We start from the raw sequence: 26,170 nt of genomic DNA on the forward strand, positions 1-26,170 counted from the left end.
TATATGCACTGGTATATCCACTTCCCAATTATGAATTTTAACTACCCTAAAGCTGAACACAAATGCTGGGTCACGTTAATGGTGACATTCTAAGAGTATAGAGCAGACACATTTTTCCTCTGGTCAAGCCACATTCTAGCTAACAATATAAAAACAAAGAAGTATTTTCTCTCCTCTCAGCTGCAAAAGCTAATGTTTACTTACATGCAGGTAAGGAAGCTCACCACACTGCCTATTAGTATCTCCAGGAGACACAGAATCACTACTCCTCAGATAAGAAGTACCAAGAAGGAGAGGTTGCTTTTCTTACATGGCTTTCTTTAAGACTCGAGTTTTGATTTTACCCTTGTCATTCAAGATAAATGAGAGAAGAACCTTTACTACTTATGTCCCCTTGATCAGAGCAGCTGCTCTGATATTATCAAATAAGCTCCCTAAATATTGTGCTGTCTGTGATATCTTCTGTGGTTTCAAACCTCCTCTTCTATTTCTAAGAACATAAATTAAGTTAGGATTTCTTTACCCTAATTGAAGTTTCTGATTTCTTCACTGGTTTTCCAGGATGAAGCCTATTTACAATTATCCATTCTGCATGAAACTTACTGGGAAAAGGTCTCTTAAAGGCTAGTTTATTACTGTTTATAACATGGAGCAGGTCCACAAATAAAAGAAATTTCTACCAAAAGTATTGTGGAAAACAATATGTATACCATACATGTGGTGGTTTGATTATCACAATTGCTCTGAAGAAAAAAAAATGGTATGTTAACCTAATAAGATTTACATAAATGGAATTAAATTACTTTTGACTCTATTGCTGAATCACATGAGAAGTATTAAATTAATTATAACTGAAATTATATATAGGTTATGGATACATAGAAAATTCTCTTTATGCACTTCACAAAAGCAAGCATGCAGTCAATCTACTCTTCATGGGGAAAGAGTGGGAAATGGGAGTTGGTGTTGGAGCTTCAAGAAATAATGAGTAATATTCTTTAAAAGAATAAAGAATTAGAGAGATGGTTCAGTGCTTAAGAACATGTGCTGCTCTTTCAGATGACTTGAGTTTAGTTCCCAGCACCAACATAGTAACTCAACCATCCATAACTCCAATTCCAGGGGATCTGATGCCCTCTTCTGACCTCCAAGAACACCAGCTATGTGTGGTGTACATACAAACATGCAGGCAAAACACTCATATACATAAATTAAAATAATCTAAAAAAATTTACAGAGGGAAGAACCAGAGAAGTGGCTCATCCTAAAGGCACTTACTGTGCTGGTCTAGGCAGTAAAATTTGACCTTGGAACACATATAAAGGTAAAAGGAAAGAACTAACTACATGGAGCTGTCCCCTAATCTTCACTAACCTTCAAACATATGCCCGGAGACTTTGACCTAAGACACACACACACACACACACACACACACACACAGAGAGAGAGAGAGAGAGAGAGAGAGAGAGAGGGAGAGGGAGAGGAAGAGGGAGGGAGAAAAGGAAGAAGGGGGGGAGAGAATAATAATAAATAATTTAAAAAACATTTACAAAGGAGGAGAAAAAAAGACCCATGATTAAACACCCAAATTAAAATTATTAAGGGTAAGGGCTAGCTTTCTTTTTATTTTTTATATTATATTTTAAATTTTATTTATTATGTATATGTTTAGCTAAGTCAGCATGTAGTGGTCTAGACCAACTTTGGGGAATCTCTCCTTCCACAATGTGGACCTCAAGGATGAACTTAGGTCACTAAGCTTAGTGGCAAGCATCTTTCCCTGATATGCCATCTTTCCTATCAGAAAGGAAAGAAGATCTGAATTTCTAAGTTAAGGTACAAATGTATAACTAAGGAGTTATCTCTAGGGCATTTGGGGGTTGCTGTTTTGTTATTGAGACAGTATCTCACAATGAGCCAAGTTGGCTTCAAACTTGCAATCCTCCAGATTCAGCCTCTTAAGTAACTTCAATTATAGATGTGAGCAAATAGGTCAAGTTTCTTCAAGGGAAACAGCAGAATTAGTAATGGTTACTACTTCATATTAACACTGGCCAAGTGAGACAAGACAGTATTGTGAAAGAAAGCATGAGTAAGAGACGATACTTCGAGGTTCTTATCTCTAATTTCTGTCCATAACTCTCTCTTATGTCTGGGTCTGTTTTACCCAGCATGACTGAAATAACTATGATAGCACTTCTACTTATGCCTTTACAGATGGGAAACACATCAGCCATGGTGTTCTGGAGGCCCTGAACATATCCAAAAAGTCACTGAAAGAAGAGCTAACCCATTGTTTATCAGTTTCCTGGAACACGGGGATGCTATGTGGCCATTTCTCATTTCCCTCTCTCTCTGGGAGGCTGTCAAGGAAAAAAAAAAATGCATGCCCACATCCTCACAAATTCTAATGAAACATGAGAATTTTCTGTCTCACTTCTGCAGGACATCAGTGGACTATAAAATGGCTAAAGATGAAACTGTGTCCTCCTTCATTTTGTTCCAGTGTTGTTCTTGAATCTTGGTACAATGTATACTGATTTTATTAGTACAGGTGCACTTCAACAGTCTGTGCATTTCTAGTAAGTTTATAGATGTCAATGCTCCTTATCAATGGCTTATATTCTAAATAGCAAGAGTTTAGTTGACCAACTTGATTCTGCTATACATAGTGCTTTTAACAATGGCAGTGAATTACAGCTGAACAAATGTAAATGTATTATTTGGGCAGGTATCTTTAAAATTGCATACGAGAGATGACAGTACAAAGATCAGAATAAATATCTTTGCCCTAACATAAAAAAGCTTAGCCATATATGTGGCATTGACAGAATGGCCATAATCAGCAATACAAATGACAACAAATATTGGTGAAGATGCTGTGACAGGGGACCTCTTATAAACTGTTAATGGGCATACAATATTGTGGGAAAAAACTAGAAATAGCCATATGACTCAGTTACAGGACTCTTAGGCATAACCGCAGCAGACTATATCCTATTACAAAGACACCTGCACTTTAATGTCCACTGCCTCTCTTTCCAGAATAGGTAGAAAGTGGAATCAACTTCTAAGTCCATCAATACACAAATGGGTAAGAAAAAAAATTGCAATATTACTCAGTAGTAAGAAAAATGAAATAATGATTGTAGGTTAAATGCAAGGAATTAGAAAAAGAATTATAGCAACTGAAGTGAAGAAAAACAAATGTCGATGATCCCTCTCAGATCAAATTCTAGCTTCAAATCACTTGTTTCATGTGTGGAGCATAAGAGGAAGCCAGAAAGGGGCATTTTTCATTTGGGCAGTTGTGAAGGGACACTACTGGGAATAGAATGGCTCGTGGGGGGAGGAGTAAGAGCAAAACCAAGGGGTTGTAGGAAAGGCTAATCAAAAGGATGGAGTATGGAAAGCTCTACGGAAGCCTACTATCTCAAAATTCATTTGCAAAGTATAACTGGAATGATAGTGGAATACATGCGCTATGAAAGAAAGGGTATATATACTGGAGGTGGGGAGAGTAAAGGACTAACCAAGAATGGAGGTTGGGGATAGCGTAGAAGAGGGGATATAGATCGTGGAACTAACCAAAACAAAGGAAACCATGTCAGGAAGTTAATTTCAAAAACAAAAAGAAATGTTTACATGAAATTATTCTGCATTGGTGGACAATATAGCTCCCAGAGGAGATAAATTATATGCAAGTTGCAATGAAAGTCAGGAGATACCTCCCTACAAGTTATTGGTCAGGGAGAGTCCAAAGGTATACAAAACACCACAGGATACTGGGAAGTGGGATTCTGAACTGGCCTATAGGTAAGTCTCTTGGCCATTCTCTTAATGATTATGTAGGAAGAATCAGCCCACTGTGGGTGATGCCAACATTGGGCAGGTGGCCCTGGAAGTTATAAGAAAACAGGCTGAGCAAGCCAGGAGGAGCAAGTCAGTAAGCATCACTCCTCCATAGCTTCTGCTTTAGTTTCTGACTCCAGGTTTCTGCCCTAACTTTCCTTCATGATGGCTTACAACTAAAGACTGAATTAAAGCTTTCCCTCCCCAAGTTGCTTTTGGTCTTTTATCACAGAAAAAGAAACCCTAAGACATCCACCGTAACTCCATGGATAAGACCCTATTGCAAAGAAACCACACACTATTATTATATGCCATAGAGATATCAACCTCAAACCAATAAGAAACTTCCTTTCTATTGGTTAGCTTTCATAATGCCAGACAGAGTTATGAAGGTTGCTGAGAGAGAAAAGACACCAAAGGTCTTACCCAGTGCTGGATCCTGCATGATCACAACGAATGGAATAACAAGATGGGCCCACTGGTGCAATACTGACAGGATTTGAGCCCTGCACCAAAGGAGGGAATTTCATGCCTGGTACTGGGGAGGTCTTAGGCCTTACAACGGAATCTGCTACTATTACTTTTCTAAATGGCCATTGTAAGATTGACTTTGAAATACCTGTTTATATCCATAGATGAGGGATGCTCTAAGTCTTGGTCCAAAAGGCTTCTTCCTCCCCTCCCCCCAGTGGACAGCAATCATTGCAAAGATGCAAAACTAGTCAAAATGCTGAGAAGAAACTGAGCACATAGTCCTCAATAGGACATCTCTATCAACAGTATCCCCTAAGTACCAAGTTTCCAGGTATGTCTTGGAAGAGATGGTAGCAAGAACGTAAGAGCCAGAGGACAGAGAAAAGTGCTGTAAAATGCCGTTTTCTAGATATGACAAGGTTACAGAACTCAAAAATCCACAGAAGCTATAGTTACCCTGCACAAGATCAAGCCAGTCAAACTCTGGCGTAGACAGATGGGGGAGGTGCTCTTTAGGCATTGTTGCTTAATTTTGAGTGATTGGCATTTGATAGCTGCTGGGGGAGAAAGAATCAGTCTTTTCTGAAGGTGTTTCCATGGTAACAGTTCCTGTGCTCCAGTGGATAACCCCACTTGTATGTACAGCAGTAATTGGACTTAGTGGGTTATCAAAAAAGACATCTTTTTTCACATTGGCCATATGAAGGCAAGATGGGTCACCAGCAGCTCTACCAGAGTCAACCGTTTGGCAGGGTTTGGGCAGGGTTCTTATTTATTTTCAAAACTACTGAAACATCTACGGTCTAATGGAGAAATATAAACTGAGCAAGTTTTGGGAATGTTTCCATCTCTATGCAAAGGACACAGGTTTCATAAAGTTGGACTAAATAACCTTTCTTGAATGGATTATTCAAGGCCATCTACCAGTGAAAGAGATCATGCAACTCTGTACATAAAAATTTTAGACCTTCAAAAAAAAAAAGACATAAAATTGAGAGGTGACATGTTGGGTAATATGTGCACGGCTGGATGAGGAAAATGAGGTTATTTCATTTTACAGAACGTGAAATTCTCAGGAAAGAAGACAAATTATAATTTAAGAGAAAAGTTGTTTCACAATAATATAGATCTGTTTTTTGTTTGCTTATTTATTAAAACGAGTTTTAATAGGTAGCCCAATCTGATTTGAACTCTCAATCCTCCTTTTGATGATTCTGAATCTATACTTAAAACAGTATTCTGTGGGAGTCCCATATGAGACCTTCAAAAGTTTAAGGAGCAATGCCCCCAGCACATCAAATTATCTAGCTAAATGAAGAGAACATTACAATAAAAATTGCTCACATTCCTTTAGTTATATATCAGAATATTTGTGGGAACACTAGGAAATACAAAATTATGAGACTGTTCATATGGTCTGTTTCAGAGAAAAGCAGCATTATCTACTTAACTGGTTCTCTGGTTTTACAAAACTTAAGCATGTGAATTTACCTATAATACTCAAGTTTAATAAAACTTCTTTCAATCTAGTACTTTGGTAAACATTTAAGAAAATTATAGAAGAACCTACTTTTTAAAAGCAAGTACACATAGTAGTGCTATACAGAGAACTTTAGCATAATATTTAATAACAAAATTCAGTGAAACACTAGTTTATCTACAAGTAAGCCTGTTTTAAAAGTGATTTCATTTATGGTTAAAAAAAAGCAACAATGTATTAAATATGAGAAGCCCATTAAGCAAATCATCAAGAATCTAAGAAAACTTGATTAAAATTTAATGCACTGGAAGACAAAAATTAAGTAAAATTTGGGTATCTAGACAACTTTTCAATAACGTAAAATTTGGGGAATATCTGTTCAGCTCAGTCTCGAGAGTTGACAGCTGCTGGGAGAGAAACACTCTTTTTTGGAAAAGTTCTCACTATCAGCACTTCCTCCAGTGTATGGCTCCACGCCATATACATATGAGCTACACTAACTGCATTTAGTGGGTTTGGGGTGAGGGATAAGAAAGAAAAGAAAAGGATATGACACTGGAAGAAGAAGCATGCTGGTGTGTATTCTTTCGTGCACTTGTGCATGTGTGTGTATGTATATATATGTATTCCATACACACACACACACACACACACACACACACACACACACACACACACACACGAAACAAGAAAGTTTAAAAGGCACAAAGAATAGATGCAAAGCTTTAAAATAATTAAATGCTACTTAGAAATTTAAAAATTATAAAGCTAAGTAAAAGTGTTTGAATCAGGCCTCAACAATACCTATACATCTAGCTACACACAAAAAAGTAAGATCAACATTTACTATACTTATGCTATAAATGCTCAAGAAATTTCAAAACTTACCAATATTTTTAACTCTACTTTTCAGCTGAGAAGAATTCCTCTTCTTACTCTTCGATTTGGGAGTTTTGTCTTTAGAAGCCAGGCTGGCTTGGGCAGATGCTTTTCTTGTCTTAAATGTTTTAGTTACTGTTGTTGGATCTATGGGATCAGGCATACTGCTGAAGCTTTCCAATGATTCTTCATCAAAATGGCGTCTTCTCCTGCTTGTATCTGGTTGATTTTTGCGGTTACTATTTGTAGTTTTCTCTTCAGACACTGCAAATCCAGTCTTGAAAAGTGGTTTTTCTACTACTCCTTCTTGATCATATAACCATGGTGTCTTGGTGTTTTCAACTTCTTCTTCATGCTGCTTCTGATTCCTTACCAATATAAAGAGTTTTAGATATCACAATTAAGATTTATTTTTTATCTACTGAAATCTCCACATATGGAATAGATTTAGGAGAATAAAATCATCAAGCTAGGAAAATGTTTTCACAAAAACATGCATTCAGTGTGCAAATATTACGTGTTAGAAATTACTTTTATCTTGGACCCTTTATTGGCTAGGTCTAAATCAAAGATCTAGTATTTATGATGTAAGAAGTAGGAAAGAAATGTAAATTCAAAAATATAAGATATATCATGCAAAACATGTTAGGAAGGGCTGTGAAAGAGTTGAGCTAATAGTCTGTGAATACACAGGAGTTGCTCAAAGCCTTTCAACCAAACTGGAATCTGTGAAAACAAATGGCCACTCGACCAATGTACTCCACTACTCACTGAGTACAGCCCCTGATAACCTAACGCCATACTCAAATTTGATCTGCTAAATGCTATCACTTATTTTAAAAATGCACAAAACAAAATTAAATAGGTCTGCAAGATTTCTCAGAAGGCTTTATATGCCAGTGTGCTTATAACTGTCTTAAGAGCAACAGTAAAAAAGAAATATACAACTTTTTATTATAAAGCCTAGCAAGTGTTTTACAAAGAATATTTTTGGGAGACATGGACCTATACATTTTATCTGAAAACAAAAGTCAGAAATTTCGAGGTCAGAGTACAAACTCAGTCGAATCTGTTTTAAATGACCTATGAAATAGAACTGTTTCTTTTCTTAAAAGTTTTATTTTCTTTTAGTCAGAAAATATTCCACATATGGAAGTTAGACATAAAATTCACATTTCCTTTTTTCTTTTTTGGTTTTTCTAGACAGGGTTTCTCTGTGTAACAGCCCTGGTTAACCTTGCTTTCTAGTCCAGGCTTGAACTCAAAAAGATTCTCCTGCCTTTACCTCCAGAGTGCTGAGAATTAAAGGTATGCATAACTAAGCCCAGCAAAATTCACATTTCAATCCCTATAAATGAAATATAATGAGCACAAAGCCACTCTCATCTTTATAGATTGTCTATGGCTGTTTTTTCATTTTGCTGTTTTTCATTCTTTTTCAAGTCAGGGTCTCTCTGTAGCTTTAGCTATCCTGAAACATACTCTGGAGACCAGGCTAGTCTTGAACTCAGAAATCCAACTAATTCTGCCTCTTGAGTACTGGAATTAAAGGTGTGCATCACCACTGCCTGAATTTTATTTATTTGTTTTTTTAATAATAAAAACAGCATAGATGATTATGACAGAGAGAATATAGTATGCCTGACTTAAAATACTTATTTGTTAGCAATTTATAGTAATGCAGTATGTTTATGACCTTTATTACAGACTAACAGGTTTGAACTCACTCATTATCTTTAGTTACTTAACTCAGGTTCAGACTTGGTAAGATAAAGATACCTAATTTGAAATATTCTAAGTAGCTAAAACAAGATATGTAGTTCCATCCTAAGCATGACATACTTAATGCAAAATCAGAGTAGTTTCCATATAGAGAGTGTACAAAACATGGATAATAAGGTGGAAAATTACAGCAGCAAGGTGGTTCACTGAATCTTTAAATAAATATGCATTGCTCGTGACTTAATCTTCTTTCTAAATGGCAACTGCACTAAGCTGTGTCAAGCTCTGATTAAAAAATGTTTTCATAATGAAACAATTAACTTAGTAGAAAAAGAAGTTAGGATAACTAATAAAAAGGAGTCAATAATGTCAGGGAAATGACTACAACACAGGAATTCCTACATTGACTGTAACACAGGAATTCTAAGCTTTCTCCAATAATCAAATGCCCCTTCAAAGTTCATTACTCAACTGTCGTCTGAGATTTCGGTCCTGCCCAGTTCTCACAATCGTTAAGTCCCAAAGAAATCACACAGAGGTCTACATTAACTATAAACTGATTGGCCCATTAGCTCAGACTTATTAACTCTTAAAATATAAATTAGACTATTATTCTTGTCTATGTTAGCCACAGGGCTCGGTACCTTTTTCTGGCAAGGCAGTCACATCTTGCTTGCTCTGTGGCTGGGCCAGGACCACGGACCAAGTTTTCCTCTTCCCAGAATTCTCTTGTTCTCATTGAACCACCTCTACTTCCTGTCTGGTTGTCCTACCTATACTTTCTGCCTGGCTACTGGCCAATCAGTGTTTATTTAAAATATAATTGACAGAATACAGACCATTGTCCCACTGACAACAAATGGCGCCCAATGTGAATCTGACAAAATCTACTTAAAAGCCCAAGAGAGCTTGGGAAGTTATTCTTGATTAAAAAAAAGAAGAATAGAGTAAAAGTAAAGCATGGCTTCTTAATAGCAGCACTTTCTCAGGTGGGCTCCGTTTGAGAGAGACAAGCACTCTCATTTAAGAGAGGCTTCCTCACTCAGCTTTAGCTGTAAAACCTTGCTTCTCTTTAAGAGGCCCTGCCACAAAACACTTAAATCGTATTGATGAAAAGCTGACCGCATGCTTTTTGGTTTTCAGCCGTAGCAGAAAAAAAAGCCTCACCATTTTAAAACGCGGGCTTTCTGGGCCATTCTGCCAGCACCAACTTGGACTCTTTCACACAGGAGGTCTAGCTACAGAGCATTTAAATGTGGTTTGTAAGCACACTGCTGCAGCCTGCTTGCTAATGGGCCAATCAGTTTATAGTTAATGTAGACCTCTGTGTGATTTCTTTGTGACTCACTGATTGCAGAAACCAATAGAACAGAAAACTCAGACAACATTCAACAAACAGTGGCAAATCATAATTTTGGAAGCTGAGACATGCCCAATCATATTACTAAGTGTGTGTGGAGGTATAGTGTGGATTATATATTTCCAAAGGGCTGAGGTAGGAAAAAAAATCACGATGACTCTTCTAACAGAATACTGAGTCCAACTGATATCTAAGTTTTTCATTCTTCTAGTTTTCAGTGAGGCTGCAGGCAGTATTCTTGTAAATTACCTTTCTTTTACAGTATGCTCAATTTGCCTATTTTCTCCAAGAACAAACAAACTAAAAAAGATTAGAGGGATTCTTTTCAAATTAGCTACCAAAATAATTTTCTGGATTAAAGTAAGTATAAAACTTATTTTTACAGCTGCAAAAATGCTAAAAAAATGATGGTTGGAGTCAGAGCTCTTCTTTTACACTACTGTGCCAGAGAATATAGCTAGGAAAATTATATTAAAAATTAATAAATATGAGAAAGAATATAAAATCTTATGAATGATATCATGTACTATTAAAACTTCCTAGATAAAAGTTTGACAGAATTTTATTATGTAGCCCTCACTGGACCAGAACTCATTATATAGACCAGGCTGGTTTTGAACTCCAAAGATCTGCCTGCCTCTGCCTCTGCCTCCCAAGTGTTGGGATTCAAGGCATGAATCACCATGACCAGCTAAAAGTTGTTTTTATAATAAAATAACATCCTATATAATAATATTTGAACTGTCTACAGAGGCTACAAATCAAGCAACGATTCCTTAGCAGTTACTCTCAGTTTCCAGTACTAAGACAGTAAACACTAAACTTTTTTAACCTAAAAAGAAACATCAAATCAAGAATAAATCATACATTTCTGGTGACATCATATGAATCTCGTAAGATACCCTGGACCAAAACTCTGGCAGTTGGACAAGGATCAGTTCTTCAGCACGGGGATAGCTATAAAATGTATAAACTTCATATAACCAATACTATATATCAAGGTACTATATATCACAAAAATTCTCCCTGTGTTACGTCACATAATAGGTGGGCCACCAAAATAGGCTAGCATGTAAATGCCGCCAAGCCTGTTAACCTTGTTTGATTTCTAAGACCCACATGGTGTAAACAGAAAACCTACTTACTCTCTCAAATTTTCCTTTGACCTACACACACACACACACACAATGTAATATTAAAAAACATTGCACTTTGATACAATCAATACCTTTGCTTTTCTGCTCCAATAGAAGAATTGCTTTCAAAGGGTTTTGGAAAAGCCATATACTCTGCTCTCCCTGAAGAATTCTGGGCTAATGGCTGCTGCTGTTCAGTAGGTGTAGAAACATTCTGAGAAAAATCTCCAAAATTAGAAGGAAATAAAGGGTTGAAATTCATTCCTAATAAAAACACGGGAAAGAAAAAATAAAGAAGTACCTTAGCCTCAAATGAAATTAAAATTTATTCTTAAGAGCTTTAACTGACTAAATATTCAGTCCAAACCTACCAAAATAAACTGCTAGTTCAATAAAGTAATGCTCATATATTCATTTACTACTTATAGCTCAGCCTAATACATCTGAGATATGTGATACTAAAGTAATTAATGGCTCTCTTAAGAACTAGAAGTCAAGACTAGAGAGATAACTCTTATATACCTCCTAAGAGCACCAGCTGCTCTTCCAGATGACCAGGGTTTGATTCCCAGACCTATATGGCAGCTCACAGCTATTTGGAATTCATGTCTCAGGGTATCCTATGACCTCTTCTGGCCTCCAAGGACACTGCACACATGTGATACACATGCATTGAAATATATATAAAAATAATACATAAAAAGGAAAAAAAACAATAAACTAGAAGTTACAAGAGCAGAGAGACAGATGGCTCAGCAGTCAAGAACAGGAACTCTTCTTGCAGACAGAGTTCAGTTCCTTGAACCACACACTCAGTTACAGGGAATCTGACACCCTCCTCTAGCCTCAATGGGTACTGTATTCATGTGCACAAATCCACATTCAAACAAAGATATACATACATAATTAAGAATCAAAATTTAAAATCTTTAAAAAAGTACTAGAAGTCATAACTAGCAGTGCTTTAATCAAATTATCATTGGGTGTCAGACTTAAGGATAAGTACTTTATATACAATTTCACTTAATATTCAAAGTAATGCTACAAAATTGATAATTCATTAACTCATTTGGCATGGGTATGAATATTAGTAATAACGAACATGAAAATGAATATCAGATGTATCTTGTCATTCATTACTTAAAGTCTACTCAAACAATATTTGCCATCAATATTAGTCAATACTCATGAAGTAAAAAAGTTCAAATTTTAATGTCCATGCTTTGAAATCCTGTTAAGAAAATATACTGTGGAATATGGATATTAATATTTATGAAAGATTCTCAACTTTTATGTTTTCTACATTTCTCGGCAAATACATTCAATTCTTCCTTCTTGATCACCTGGTCACTTAGCTTATTCTAATACTTTCAACTTTTTTTTTTTTTTTTACCATTAGTATCATGCTTTATCACTGTTGGACTAACACTCTTTTTTTTAACATCACTACGAAAGTCTTCTAGTCAATTACACTCTTAGTTCCTCCCTCCAATCCCTCAATAGTATGACAGTATAATCTCCCTCAATAGCATGTATGGCAGTAAAATAATCCTCAATAATATGACAGTATAATCTTCCTCAATAGTATGACAGTATCATCTTCCTCAATAGTATGACGATATAATCTTCCTCGATAGTATAACAGTATAATCTTCCTTAATAGTATGACGATATAATCTTCCTCAATAGTATAACAGTATAATCTTCCTCAATAGTATAATATAATCTTCCTCAATAGTATGACAGTATCATCTTCCTCAATAGTATGACGATATAATCTTCCTCAATAGTATGACAGTGTAATCTTCCTCAATATTATGAAAGTATAATCATCCTGAAATAAAAATCTCATGTACTTTCCTGCTCAAAGTACTTCTGTAATCCCTCTTGAATGCAATATAAAGCTTAAGCTTTCTTTGCACACCACAAAAGGCCTTTGCTACTCTCCAGCCACACCAATCACTTCCCTACTTTGGCTCTGAGCACTAGGCACACTAAACTACCTCTAAATTCTCCAAATGATATTTAATGCTCTGAAACTCTTAAATGGTTCTACTGGCTAAAATGCTTTTCCCATTTTAATCATTAAGGAAATAACGACCCTATTCATCCTTTAGCTTGAATATCATCTTTTCTAAAACCAACTTGCTCATATTCTCTAAGTATTTGTTTCCTTGTTAAGGCAACGATTGCACTGCTATAAGCATTAATTAACATTATTACCTTCCTAACTAGATCCTAAATTCCTTTTAAGATTTATCTTAACTCATCTTTGGATCCCAGCAATATAGAGTACCTGGCATATAACAGTGGGAAAGCAAAGTAAAGCAAATAAAAATAGAAAACACCTAGAACCATCTTAATAAAAGCCTACACTAAATGCACCCACCAAGATATGGTTTCTCTTAAGTACTATCTTACTCATCTTTAACTTCATAATGTTTTGCCTGGTGACAGTAGCTCTTAAACAAGATCAGTATCTTTCCCCTTAATAAATACCTGAGTGTTGTTAGCAGTCACATTTAATAACTTTTCTTTAGAACAATGTAGAAAAATGTAACTTTAATAGCTTCTCTTGCAATTCTAAAGCATGCTAAAAATTCTACAAGACATTCACAACTGATCAAAGTAAAGGGAATAAGCTTCAATGACGTGCTCAGGCACAAATGGGACAATTATAATGCAGGCCCTCCCCACATAGCTCAGGGAGCATCTAGGAAGGAGAGACAGTTTTTAAGAGCTAGAGTTTGAGCAGGGTCAGAGTGAACAGTGTCTGGACATAACAGGGCCGACTGTTGCTGCTTTCAAGAATCCGCAGCAACTGTGCTGTCTGCAGAAGGCTTACACAAGATCAAGCAAGTAAACATTTTAGTATGAAAGAGGGAGGGGTTCATAAGTTCCCAGCTCTCCACCCCTAGCCAAGGCGCTACTGACAAAGTGATGTTGGAAGAGTTAAAAAGTGACAGCTCTGAAGGTAGGGAGAGGCAGTATTCTTTAAGGTTGCAGTACCTAGCAGGTTAACCATGCTCCAGCAGATGGTCCCACACACAGCAGTTTATGGGCAGCTAAATTAGATTTGGTCATTTTTTAAAAAGTATGAAAAGTTGGGAGAGGGTGGAGGGTGGATTTGGAAAAGTATGGAGAATGACTAGGCAATAAATATGACCACAATACATTTTATGCATGTAGGGAATTTTTAAGGAATAATAGTTATGTATTATTTTAAAACATTCATGTAATATAGATGGAAAGGGGGTTCACAAAGCCCTATCCCTTCTTGAAAAGCTACTTTCAATTGATCATTGCAAATACTAGTAGGCTAAGTGGGCTTGGTAGGTTTAAACACAAGACAAACAAACAAACCGTCCAGGAAGCTGGGAGGTGAAAGTGGTGATGCTGGAACAGGAAAAGTTCATACAGAGGGGGAAATTTGCTCCAAATATTATATGCATATAAAAAACTCTGAAACAATAAAAAAGGAAAACCAGTACAATAGAAATTAGAGTCTCAAACTCTTTCCTTTTGGAGACAGATCTTGTTTAGCCCAGTTTGGCCTCAAACTCAGTGTGTATCTGAGACTGGCCTTGAATTCCTAATCCTACGGCCTCTACTTCTTTAGTGCTGGAATTTTAGGCATGCAGTATCATAACCAGTTCAAAATCTTTGCATTTACTTATTTTTCCTTCAGGTTTTCAGTTACTTACCTGGTGCAAATGATGGAAAGTTAGTAAATCCAGGAAGATTCAACAGATTTACAGGCTGTGTTGGAAAGCTGAAAGGACAAAATAAATTGGGAGAAGAGGGCTGTGATGCACTACTGCCTCTTTCTTTGCTTCTAGTTTTTTCTGGATGTTGACTTTGTTGACGCATAAGTTCAGTTAGCATTTGTTTTAACCTACAAAAAGGTATGCCAGTAATTTAAAAGTCAGTTAAAAGTACCAGCAACAAAAAGGTCTACATTAAAAGTCAAACAAAAATCAATATAATAGTACCATCAACAAACTAAATTAAAAAACAATACACATAAGAAATGACTGAACATCACTCAGGATAGCCAGGCTACTCTGATCCTACAAGTATCTGCTTGCTCTGCTGGCCTAATTCAATAAATTAGCTGTTGGAACAAGTGCTGAGCTTAGTACTAACACACATAAGTATAAATGTCAGAACCTAAATTTACTGTGGTATAATTTATATACTATATACTTTATCTGACATTAAGTATATAATTTAATACCAATTTTATAAATAAATCTCAGGCCCACAGTAACAGATCATGGCTTGTAAGTTTCAGACAATAGACCGACAGCAGTTTGGCTCAAGCCTTTCTCTCCTTGAAGGTAAGCGTAAAACTCTCCTTTCATTTTAGCACTACTATAAAGTAGCAATACTTGTGATCAAGCAGATTACCTCTGAACATTATTTTGTTGCCAGGTTAGTTGTGTGTAGCACTGGTTCAGCTGGTGCATTATAAGGTGTACCTGAGGAGATGCCACATTGCTTGGCATAACACTGTAAGGACCTGTTAGAAGAGTTTGCAGCAAACAAGATAAAGTCTGTTGGAAGAAAATTTTGGCAACAGTTAACCAATGTCTTGAAGAAAATGTGTACTGCTTCAAAACTATGTAAATTAAGAAAATATATTTCAAAGATACAATTTACCTGCTGGTCTTGCATCAAAGTCTGACAAATATTGACACTGAAATCAAGTTGTTTCTTTAGCTGATTAATTTGTTCTTGCCACTGCTCTTTCTCTTCTATGTAAGAGAGCTCTGATACCCATCGAAGGTTTTCTTGTCGTTGCATGCTGATATTCTGTTGCCTTGTCTTGGCTAAAGGACGATAATTTCCATCTGCTGAAACAGGGCGATTATTCTTCCACCTAATGGAGAATTTAGAACCTTAAGTCATCACATGTGATAATTTGAATTTTAAAATACAGTAACAAACATCAAATCCTATTCTACAGACTAGTATTTCTTTCATCATTATCAACCTAGAAAAAAAAAAAAAAAGGAAAAAAAAGTCAGACTTCCAGCCCATCCAATTATTCTCTAATTGCTTTCTAGATTTTCTCATTTGTATTCTTACACTATAATCTAACTATATTCTACAAAATAAAAACAATCCTTTGACTGGAGAACTTTTTTATTCTTCAAGGTCTACTTCATCAAGTAGCAATATTATATTTAGTTAACATTTATTCACTAAGTTTTATCACCACTACAAGTAACAATGCAGACCAGAGACAGGAGAACACTTGCCACCAATACTGATAACCTGAGTTCAATCCCAGAGACCCACAGGCAGAAAAAGAGAATCTACCCCTGCAAGGTGTGCTTGTACCTCCATTTGTGCACTATAACACAAATGCATATACAAAAACATGCACACACACAAAAATATAATTAAAAAAAACAAATTATAAATAACAATTAGTATTGCTTCCTGCTGTTTTTGCTTTGCTTTGTTTTAAAGACAGGGTCTCACTACATTGTTCTGGTCTCAAGTGATCCTTTCAAACAACAACCAGGTCGGGCAGCACTTGGGAGGCAAAGGCAAGCTGATCTCTGTGAGTTTGAGGCCTTGAACTACAAAAGCTAGTTCCAGGACAGCACCAAAGTTACACAAAAAAACCCTCTCTTGGGGAAAAAAAAAAAAAAAAAAAAAAAAAAAAGAAGAAGAAAAAGAAAAAAAATTCAAGCAGCAGCCAAGACTTTTAGGATATACCACTGTTGCCAGTAATACAAAATTAGTTTATTACATAACTTTTTCACCATTTGAAATGTTTCATTTTTTTGCTTAATTCTCCCCAACAGAAGCAAAGATGAAAGCTTAGGAACAATTCTTGATCTGGTCAAGGTGGGATCTATTGCAGCAACATCTTTATGTTAAAAATGAAATATGAATCTAGTTTAAGAACTACCCAGTGTTCTGTGTGCCTCCACCCCTAAAATTTTACAATCTCTTGAGTGACAGATTCTCTTTTTTAGAGTAAGCCCCTTTTAACCAAGCCAAAACTTATTACAAAGATACAATCCTTAGAAAGCCCTTCGGGGTGGGGGGAGGTCCTAGAAAAACCAATTATGTCACTAAAGAGCAGTTAATTCCAGATGCACCCACTGACCTTTAGGGGAAGAAATGGAACCAGAGATTGAGTCTGATTATGAATGGCCTATTTATTTAGTCAACCATGAAATCTCTTTGGTAATGACTTCAGAGAATTCCAAGGGTGGTGACCAGTGACAGTGCTTATGCCCAAAGGCACGGACGCGCTCCACACTCCCTCACTCTGGCCTCATTCCTCCTAACTATTCCACAAAGATCAAGATTTCACAATAAACTAGTAATGTCATTTCCTGAGTTGTAGCAAATTATTAAATCTAAAGACAGACTGAGGAAACTCTCACTTTAATCAATACAGGAGAATACGGTTAAGTTGGGCACTTACACTGAAAAGAATACGCTTATAGGACTAATCTGTGAGAGCTGCATTACCTTTGAATAGTTGGTACCATTACTGAACCAAAATTGAAGGTACTTGATTAGTTAGTTGATGTGAACCACGGAATTTTTGATACCATAAAAACCTGAAATACTTAAATTCAAATAAAATTTTAACACTGAAACTAACCTATTTCTAGTTTCCTTTACATTATAAGAATTTTGATTCATACTAGGGTGATAACTAGGAAAGTTATCATTGGAACTAGCATCTTGCTCCTCTTCTTCTTCTTCATCTGTCCGAACAATTCCTTCTGAAAGATAACCATCTTCATCTCCTTCTTCATCTAATGCACACTGAGTAGAACCTCCCCAAGTTGCCATTGTTCTAGGGATAATGAGACATAAAACAGGCATCATTATGGAGATTAGCTAGATACTTTAAGAGTTACAGTGCTCAAGATTTATATATATATGAAAGCATAAACATATACAAAAATTATAATAATTACAAAAATTGTAATAATTCCGTGAGATGCTATCTTCTGTTGCTGTCATACAAAATGTGTAGCTTGCCTTCCACAAGAAAATATTTCACAGAAATTAAACAACACATCTAACAATTTTTTCCTAATCTAAACTTCCCTCAGCCATTTCTAGGTGATAGCACTCTATTCTAGTGCTATCTAACAGCTTTCTGAAATAGTGGTAACGATCTATATCAGTGCTGCCCTATGCAGTAGATATAGATACAAAATGCTACCCATGTGACTAGAGAAAAAATGAACTAACTTTAACTTACTTTAAATAGCCACCGTATCTACTGGTATATTAAAACACACAACCCTAGACCTAGACATGCTAAACTGTCTCCTTTCACAATCCCTTTCCATTCAAGAAATTTTTACATGCCCTGAGTATAAAGATGGATCAAATAGCTATGCAATCTAAACATCTTCTGATAATCAAAGAAATTTATTTTTAAAAATTCTTTGGCATAGATAAACACAATCTTATCATTCATTAAAAAATACTAAGGGGATGATATACTTGTTTATTTTTACACAAATAATTAAATCTTGGCTAAGTGGTGGGGGCACACGCCTTTAATTCCTGCACTTGGGAGGCAGAGGCAAGTGGATCTCTGAATTCGACAAGTCTGGTCTACACAGTTAGTTTCAGGACAGCTAGGGCTTCACAGAGAAACCCTGTCTCAAAAAGAAAAAAAGAAAAAAAGAAGAGAAAAGAAAGATGATAGATAGATAGATGATAGATAGATATAGATGATAGATGATGGATAGATAGATAGATAGACAGATGATAGATAGATAGATAGAGAGAGATGATAGAGAGAGATAGAGAGAGAGAGATATCTTTGAGGAACTAGACTAGAGAGGTGGCTCAGCAGTTAAGAGCACTTGCTGTTCTTTCATGGAATGGAACCTCAGTTTACTCTTCTGCATCCACGGAAGACAAGCTCACAACCACCTACAACTGTAGCTCTAAGGAGATCCACTGGCTACAGCCTCCACAGGCATACATGCTGGCATATACATACTCCTATACATACATATACATAATTGAAAAATAAAAATAGAAATTAAATAGAATTAAAATGGTAGGAATATTTTAGACTGAAGTACAGAGAACATCTTTATTGTTTTCCAGTTCATCAATAAATACTTTGAGTTCATAATTTTAAATGCTTAGAATTCTACTTTACATAAGTGAGGAATATAAAATTACAGAAGGATATTTAAGAACATCTTGAAAAATATTGGAAAATCATTCCTAATCAAGCCAAAATTCATTTTTTGTAAGTTCAAAAGTCAGCAACTTAAAGTAAAATTTTTTACATTAAACAATAGAACAAAAAATAATGCAAAGACTAAATTTGATGCTAACAGGATAAGGTATGATAAAAAATTAAATGTTTTCATAACTAGACTTGTAAAAAGTAGATTTTGTATGTGCAGTAAAAACACAGCAATCTGTACCACACAAATATTTGAGGCAGTCTTTGTCAATATGTTGGGGTGGCCTTGTAGGCAGTACATAATGCACATGTATGTTTCTTAAAGCCAAGGCTATAGTTAAATCACATGCTGCAACACAGGCTGGCAATACTGGAAACATCTTGGATTCACTTTGCATTTAATTCTGAAAATATTTTTGGCTGAATATATTATTAATAATAAATTGATTCTGAATATATTTTGTATGATTAAAATAATCAAAAAATTTTGCAAGTCCTGCCCCCACTCAGTTGCATTTAGTAATATGAAACCATAGGAGGGGTCACAAGCCACAGGTTAAGAAATAAGTCTCTACACCAATGATTCTGAAACCAGATGCTAATCAAAAATATCTCAAGACTTCTGTGAAAGAGCAAATGCTCTGCCAGAAGAGAACAGAATATGATGTAAATAAAATGTACATTGAGACTTTACAAGTATGAAAACTCATAAGAGAGCATGTGAAACATTCTGGAAATGCCATCTGATAAGGCTTCAACCTATCTAGGTTTCAAAATTTTAGATTAAATACTACTATATAGCTAGTTAACTTATCTTACAAATAACTAATTCTTTTACAAATTTTCCAAATGTGGACCCTTCAAACTTATTTCTAAAAATTTAATGTTTTATATAAAAATACTTTATGATTATTCTCAGGAACCTTACAAATGTTAGATACACAATTTAAAATAAAAAATATTTCAGCAGGGAGGTGGTGGTGCACAACTTTAATTCCAGCACTTAGGAGGCAGAAGCAGGTGGATCTCTGTTCACTGGAGGCCAGTCTGGTCTACAAGACCTAGTTCCAGGACAAGCTCCAAAGCTAGAGAAACCCTGTCTCGAAAAATCAAAATAACAAAATAAATAAATAAATAAAAAGTATTTCAGCTGGGCATGATGGATCTTGCCTATAATCTCAGCCCTGACAAGGTGGAGGCAAGAAGCAAATTCAAGGTTATTTTGAGCTCCATATGGAGTTCAAGGCCAGTCTTTGTTACCTGAAACTATGCCACAAAACAATATATCAGCACCACAAACATCACATAGTTTTCATTTTATAAGTATAAAACTTTCCAAAGAAAGTAAAATTTGAAAGATCATCCAGCAGCAGTGGTGCAGACAGATCTTTGCGAGTTCAAGGGCAGCCAGAGCTGCAAAACAGAGAAACCTTATCTCGGAAAAACAAAACAAAACAAAACAAACAAACAAAAGATCTGTATCACCATTTGATCAAATACTGTAAAATACCAAAGTAACTGAAATAGAAAGAGAAGCTGCAGAACAGAAAATGGCTGGCTGGAATGAGTCCTTAGTCACATATGGAAAAATAGCTGGTAAGTCAAACAGTTGACTTGTGCTGTGTTGTGTAGGAAAATGAGTTTGCCTTGCTTTTAAGTTCTGGATAAATGATATTTTAAAAATAAGTTTTAAACAACTTTCTTACTTTTCTGTTCTGCTTTGCTGAGGGGTACACAGGTTCTCAGATCCATCACTTCTCAATGATAATGATATAGCCACTGGAGAAGAAGTCTCAGCTAGACCTTGCCTCCTCTGGTGTTCAGCCATTAGAGCTTCAAGTTGCTTCCTTCTCTGTCGTAGCTCTTCCCTTAACATTTCATGTCTTCGCATGTCTGACCATAACTATTATTTCAAAAATCAGAATCAAGTAAATATTTGGATTTTTTGAAGCCTTAAAGAATAGAAGTCTTAATGATATTGTCAGTCCAACAATAATCTACTGCCAATGTTTCCAGTTTCATTCTACAATATCCATCTAGGGAACAAGAGAAATCACTCAATGGTTAAGAATGTATACTGCTCTTGCAAACTGTCGGATCTGAATTTAGTTCCCAGCACCATTATCAAGTGGCCCACAACTGCCCCTAACTCTAGATCCCAGGGATACCTGACACCTTTGACCTCCAAGGACATCACTCATTTGTACACACCCCAACAACCCGCACATAATTAAAAACACTAAAGCTAAAATCTTTTAAAGATGCTAATAAGGGTTAACTATTATTTTAGGGATAAGATAAAGGCAGTCATCAATTGTTCGGGAAACTAAGAAATATTCACGAACTATTTGGAAAAAGCTATGATATTTTTCTACAAATCAAATATAAATGAAATACTCCATAGGCCCTTCTAACTAAAATGATTTGTGTTTGCTGTAACTGTTCCTCATATTTACTAATAAAGAATTTGACTATTTTAAAACAATACCAGCATAATTTGGGGTAAGATTTATTCCCCAACTAAAAGAGACACAGAAAATATACTTCACATATATCACCCATCCAGTAGGTCAAAGGCCCCAAAGACCCATCCCGAGAGCACCTTTTCCCGCATCCTTCCCCCCAAAAAAACTATTTTACAGATTTGGGAGTTGGGATCCAATTGAGGAACAACACAGTAGACTGTACCATACCTCATTATCCACTACTGAAGAATCTTCAGGCTCAATAACAGATTTGCTTGTGCTGGTCTCATTTTCATTAACAGTTGGAGTTGAAGTAATAGCTGGGAGATACTTTTTGGTGGGACCACTACTCATACTAGTGGCTGATAGCTAAATGAACAACAACAAAAACAAAAGTATATGTATATACATATGCATAAATATAAAACAAATATTACTATAAAGTACTAAAATAACTGAATTTATCTCATAATTATTTTACTTCTCTAGAGCTCTAGTGCTGTATTTAATCTGATATTGAGACTACAATCACCACCATGATCCAAAGACAACAGAAGAGAACAAAGATGGTAACAGGTTAAAGGTGATGAGGAGTAAACAATCAGGAAGAGTTAAAAACAATAGGAGTCAAATACTGGGGAGGAGGATTTACACTAAACCCAACCTTGGCACATACTCCTCTGGATATTATTTATATTGAGGATAAAAGACAAAAGGATTAGAAAAAATAGAAAAAGTACAAACTTAGAAAATGTTTGTATTAGAAACATAATTTGATGTTCTTTTTTTCAAAAAACAAAATATGGGGATATGGGGCTAGAGAGATGGATGAGAGGTTAAGAGCACTGGCTCCTCTTCCAGAGGACCAAGGGTCACAATCCCCAGCACCCAGGTGGCAGCTCATAACTGTAAGTCCAGTTCCAGGGGTTCTAACACCTTCACACCAATGCATATAAAAATACAGTTAAATAAATTATTTTAAAAAGCCCAATACCAAAATAGAAGCAATCATTTGATTCCTATGTACTACCTTTCAAAGTAAAAACATAACCCAAATTCATTTTATTATTAGTTGATTCATTTTAGCAATCAGAAAATTAGCAGTAAAGACAGACTACTTTAAACTGACATTAGGTTTTAAGCATTTTTCAAGCACACTGAAAGAAATAAATTTATAATTACCTGAAGGTCGGGGCATGCCTTTTGCACAGCTTGAATTTTCTCTTGAATTTCAATCAATTTCTTTCTTTCCTCCTGCAACTGTTTCAGCTCTCTCTGTTGCTGTTGGAGTTTAGCCTCATAAAATTTCTCTCTATAATTAAAGTGACATTATCTGTGAACCTCAATAAAATTATACTAAGCAAAAAACAACACAGTGAGACTCTTTTTAAACAACTGGCTCTGAATTTTTTTTTTAAATGAAAGCCAAAAGCTTACCATACCTTGTTTTTTCATTTACTCCAGTGTCTTTTTGTGTTTTATTAGAATTTTCTCTTGCATTATTTGAATTTTGTTTGGTATCTTCTGCTGCTGCATAGAAATCACCCAAATTTGATGTATTGGCAGAGACACTCACTTGAGCTGCGTCATCATCCTAAAACAGCACAATTATATAAAACTATTTGGAAATCCAAAGACATTAACAAATTTATACTTTATATAATTTACTAGGCTATAAAACATAAAACAATTAATACCACAGAAGATATAAACACTTTCACAGAAAACCAAAGTGTATCTTTTATCAATGATAAATTAAGTGCTAAAACTAACATGAGCCCATTAAAAATTTTTATTTGCAGTTCTGGGTATTGAATGTTTTATATGCCCAAGGCCCTAACATGCCAATCTACTGCCATGTACTGTCTTGCATGGCTTATAACACTCAGTCAGAATGTGGACCCTTAACACCTCCAAACTGTAAACTAAATGAGTTTTCTTTAAAAAGTTACCCAACCTCAGATATTTCATTAGTGTTATGAATAAAGAAACCTTTACAAATTAACTAGCTATTTCTTATTTTGTTGAGATAATGGGCTGCTATCAAAGAATAGCTCTGTGACAAATATAAAAAGCTAAAATAATTACTATGGAGCAGAAAATAGTATCAACGTTATTTTACGATATCAAATAATATTTTAGGATTCAACCTTTATATTATTGCAAATAATCCATGCCCACTACCTGTTTAAACATTGCCCTCTTACTCATTTCTGTCTTTAATTTGACAAACAAATACCAACAGTTATGATGCAAGCGGGAAAAATGAGATGGACGCGGTGGCTCATTCCTGTAGTCCAGTATTCAAGAGGCTGACGAAACAAGAGCATCCCCGTGAGCTACAAGAACAGCCAGGGCTATCCACGGTGAACTTCTGGCCAGCCCAAGATACAGAACGAGACCCCCCCCTCTTTCTCTCCCTCCCTTCAGAGAGACAAAGGACATCCTATCTAAAATCTATAGTGATTACTCTAAAAACAAAGTTTTTTTTTTTAATATGACTAGCAATAGATTTTTTTTCTTTTGTTGAACTAATGCACTGATTAATAGGGAGCTGAAAATGACCTCGTGCATTTTCTTGAAAATATTTAACTTATATTCCATGCTTTCTCTGAAGATTACATCTCAAATTTAACTTTTGGAAACAATATTCTAATAAAATCATAACAAACTGATTCTTATATTCATAGAACTATGAACTCTGAAATGACAATTCAATTCTTGTCTCTGTATCAATCAAAAGACTAACCTAGCCCAATGAGCACAGAAGAGGACACTGGCAAGAACCATACTATAACTTAAGAATAAAGAAGCTGAAAATGAAGTATTTTCATAAAATAGTACATGGAAAAAATAAGAGTTCTAATTCAAAACAAAGCTTATTTCTCATACTTCAGTTTTCCTATGTACTATTTTGTGATCTTAAAGGAGTGGTTCTCAACCTTCCTAATGATGTGACCCTTTAATACAATTCTTTATGTCATGGTGACCCCCCAGCCATACAATTATTTTCATTGTTATTTCCTAACTGTAACTTTGCTACTGCTATGAATCATAATGTAAAGATCTGATATGCAGGATATCTGATATATGACTCTTGTAAAGGGGTCATTCAATCCCCAAAGTGGGATTGAAACCCACAGTTTGAGAACCATTATGAAAAGAATAATGGGAAATTAATAGAAAACAACAATTAGCAAATATGAGTTCTTACAAATATGTAAAAATATTCAGGATAACCTAGCTTATTGCTATTATTTGTTTCCAAAGCTGTTTCATGCATATCAAAAAGTAAAGTAGGAATTCAGAAAGATGCCCACCCATTCTTTCTATTAATTTCATTATACATATGCAACCAATGTCATTAGCTTAGGTGCTCTTCCCAATACTCTTCAAATACATGACCAAATAAATCACATCTCAAAAGGTTTTCACTTCTAAGTTATGCACGTTTTACATGCCTAAGTTTACTTGTATGCTTGTATATGTTTATGTACTTTCTTCAACAGCTTTTGTTTTCATAGGAATAATTTAGAAAAAACAAAAGTCATTACCAATAATGTGTAAACAAGTTATAGTATACCAATATAATAATGTAATCAAAGGTCTGGGGACATGAACTCACTTTGCTTAGAATATCAATTAACAGTAATTCTGGAGAGCAATTAGAAATTTTCCATTCAAATGAAAATGTATGGTAATACATGGCAATGGAAAGAAATAACAAACAAAAAGAAAGCAAAGAAATAATTTCACAAGTTAAAACATTTTTGTTACCCTAGAAAAATTTTACCTACCACAGAAAACTGTAAAATGCTCAGGAGATCTTTTGGACCACATTAGATAATAAAGAAGGGTTAGTATTTACATGTGCATATGTGTACATTATTTTCAAAATCATGTATTAATAGTTGAACTTTACTAACATGCTAACATTTGGATTTTCTTTTTATTTTTTTACATCAAGTAGGTTAAGATCTCAGGCTGTACGATAGGCAATGTAAATTCTGGCAGTCATAATTATCTAACATTGGGCAATTAACACTTTCTCACTCTGTTTAATATCTACCTTATGATGATGCTATGGAGCTATACATGAGGCCAGTATCATCAGCAAAAGCACAATTATGTGGGGCTGTAGATCAAAGTACACTGGTGCACAGTCATGCTCTTGGGCTTTTATACGCAGTGGGCTGCACTCTCACTCTAAGTTGTAAAAGGCGTTATTACAACAAAATGTACCTGCTCTAATCCCTCTTCCCTTTTTTTTTTTCCAAGACAGTCTTTTGTGCCCAAAGCAGAACTCCAACTTAGATTCAGCCAAGGATAACCTTGAACTCCTCCTTGGATTTCCTCCATTTCCCAAGTGATAGGACTACAGATGTGCACCATCATGTCAGGCTCAATTCTCAACTTTACCAGGAAGAGTTTGCCAATATCTGATATGTAGCAATTAAGCCACTAAACCTTTAATAGTAACATCTAAGACACAAATACAGGGCTGGGAATGAAACTTTTGGTGGTAACATGCTTGCTTAGTTATGTAAGGGGTCTCAATTCAATATAAGAAATGGAAAGGAGTAATACCAACATAATTATCAA

The 26,170-nt window shown here is 35.4% G+C and overlaps 1 protein-coding gene across 21 annotated transcripts in view; it reads right to left on the reverse strand.

Annotated features, from left to right (window-relative positions):
- Positions 1-26,170, reverse strand: part of Pcm1 (pericentriolar material 1) — an 89,415-nt gene that overhangs the window by 31,314 nt on the left and 31,931 nt on the right. For all 21 annotated transcript variants that reach the window (XM_038325122.2, XM_038325125.2, XM_038325112.2 and 18 more), the window contains 10 exons: positions 23,011-23,162; positions 22,751-22,880; positions 21,797-21,937; positions 20,810-21,006; positions 17,538-17,735; positions 15,566-15,785; positions 15,314-15,459; positions 14,608-14,798; positions 10,996-11,167; positions 6,695-7,053 (listed from right to left, as the gene is read on the reverse strand). In XM_038325122.2, the coding sequence (XP_038181050.1) occupies positions 6,695-7,053; positions 10,996-11,167; positions 14,608-14,798; positions 15,314-15,459; positions 15,566-15,785; positions 17,538-17,735; positions 20,810-21,006; positions 21,797-21,937; positions 22,751-22,880; positions 23,011-23,162 (1,906 nt within the window). The remainder of the gene's footprint in view (positions 1-6,694; positions 7,054-10,995; positions 11,168-14,607; positions 14,799-15,313; positions 15,460-15,565; positions 15,786-17,537; positions 17,736-20,809; positions 21,007-21,796; positions 21,938-22,750; positions 22,881-23,010; positions 23,163-26,170) is intronic.

Source organism: Arvicola amphibius, chromosome 4 (assembly GCF_903992535.2).
Source record: "Arvicola amphibius chromosome 4, mArvAmp1.2, whole genome shotgun sequence".
NCBI classification, from domain to species: Eukaryota; Metazoa; Chordata; class Mammalia; order Rodentia; family Cricetidae; genus Arvicola; species Arvicola amphibius.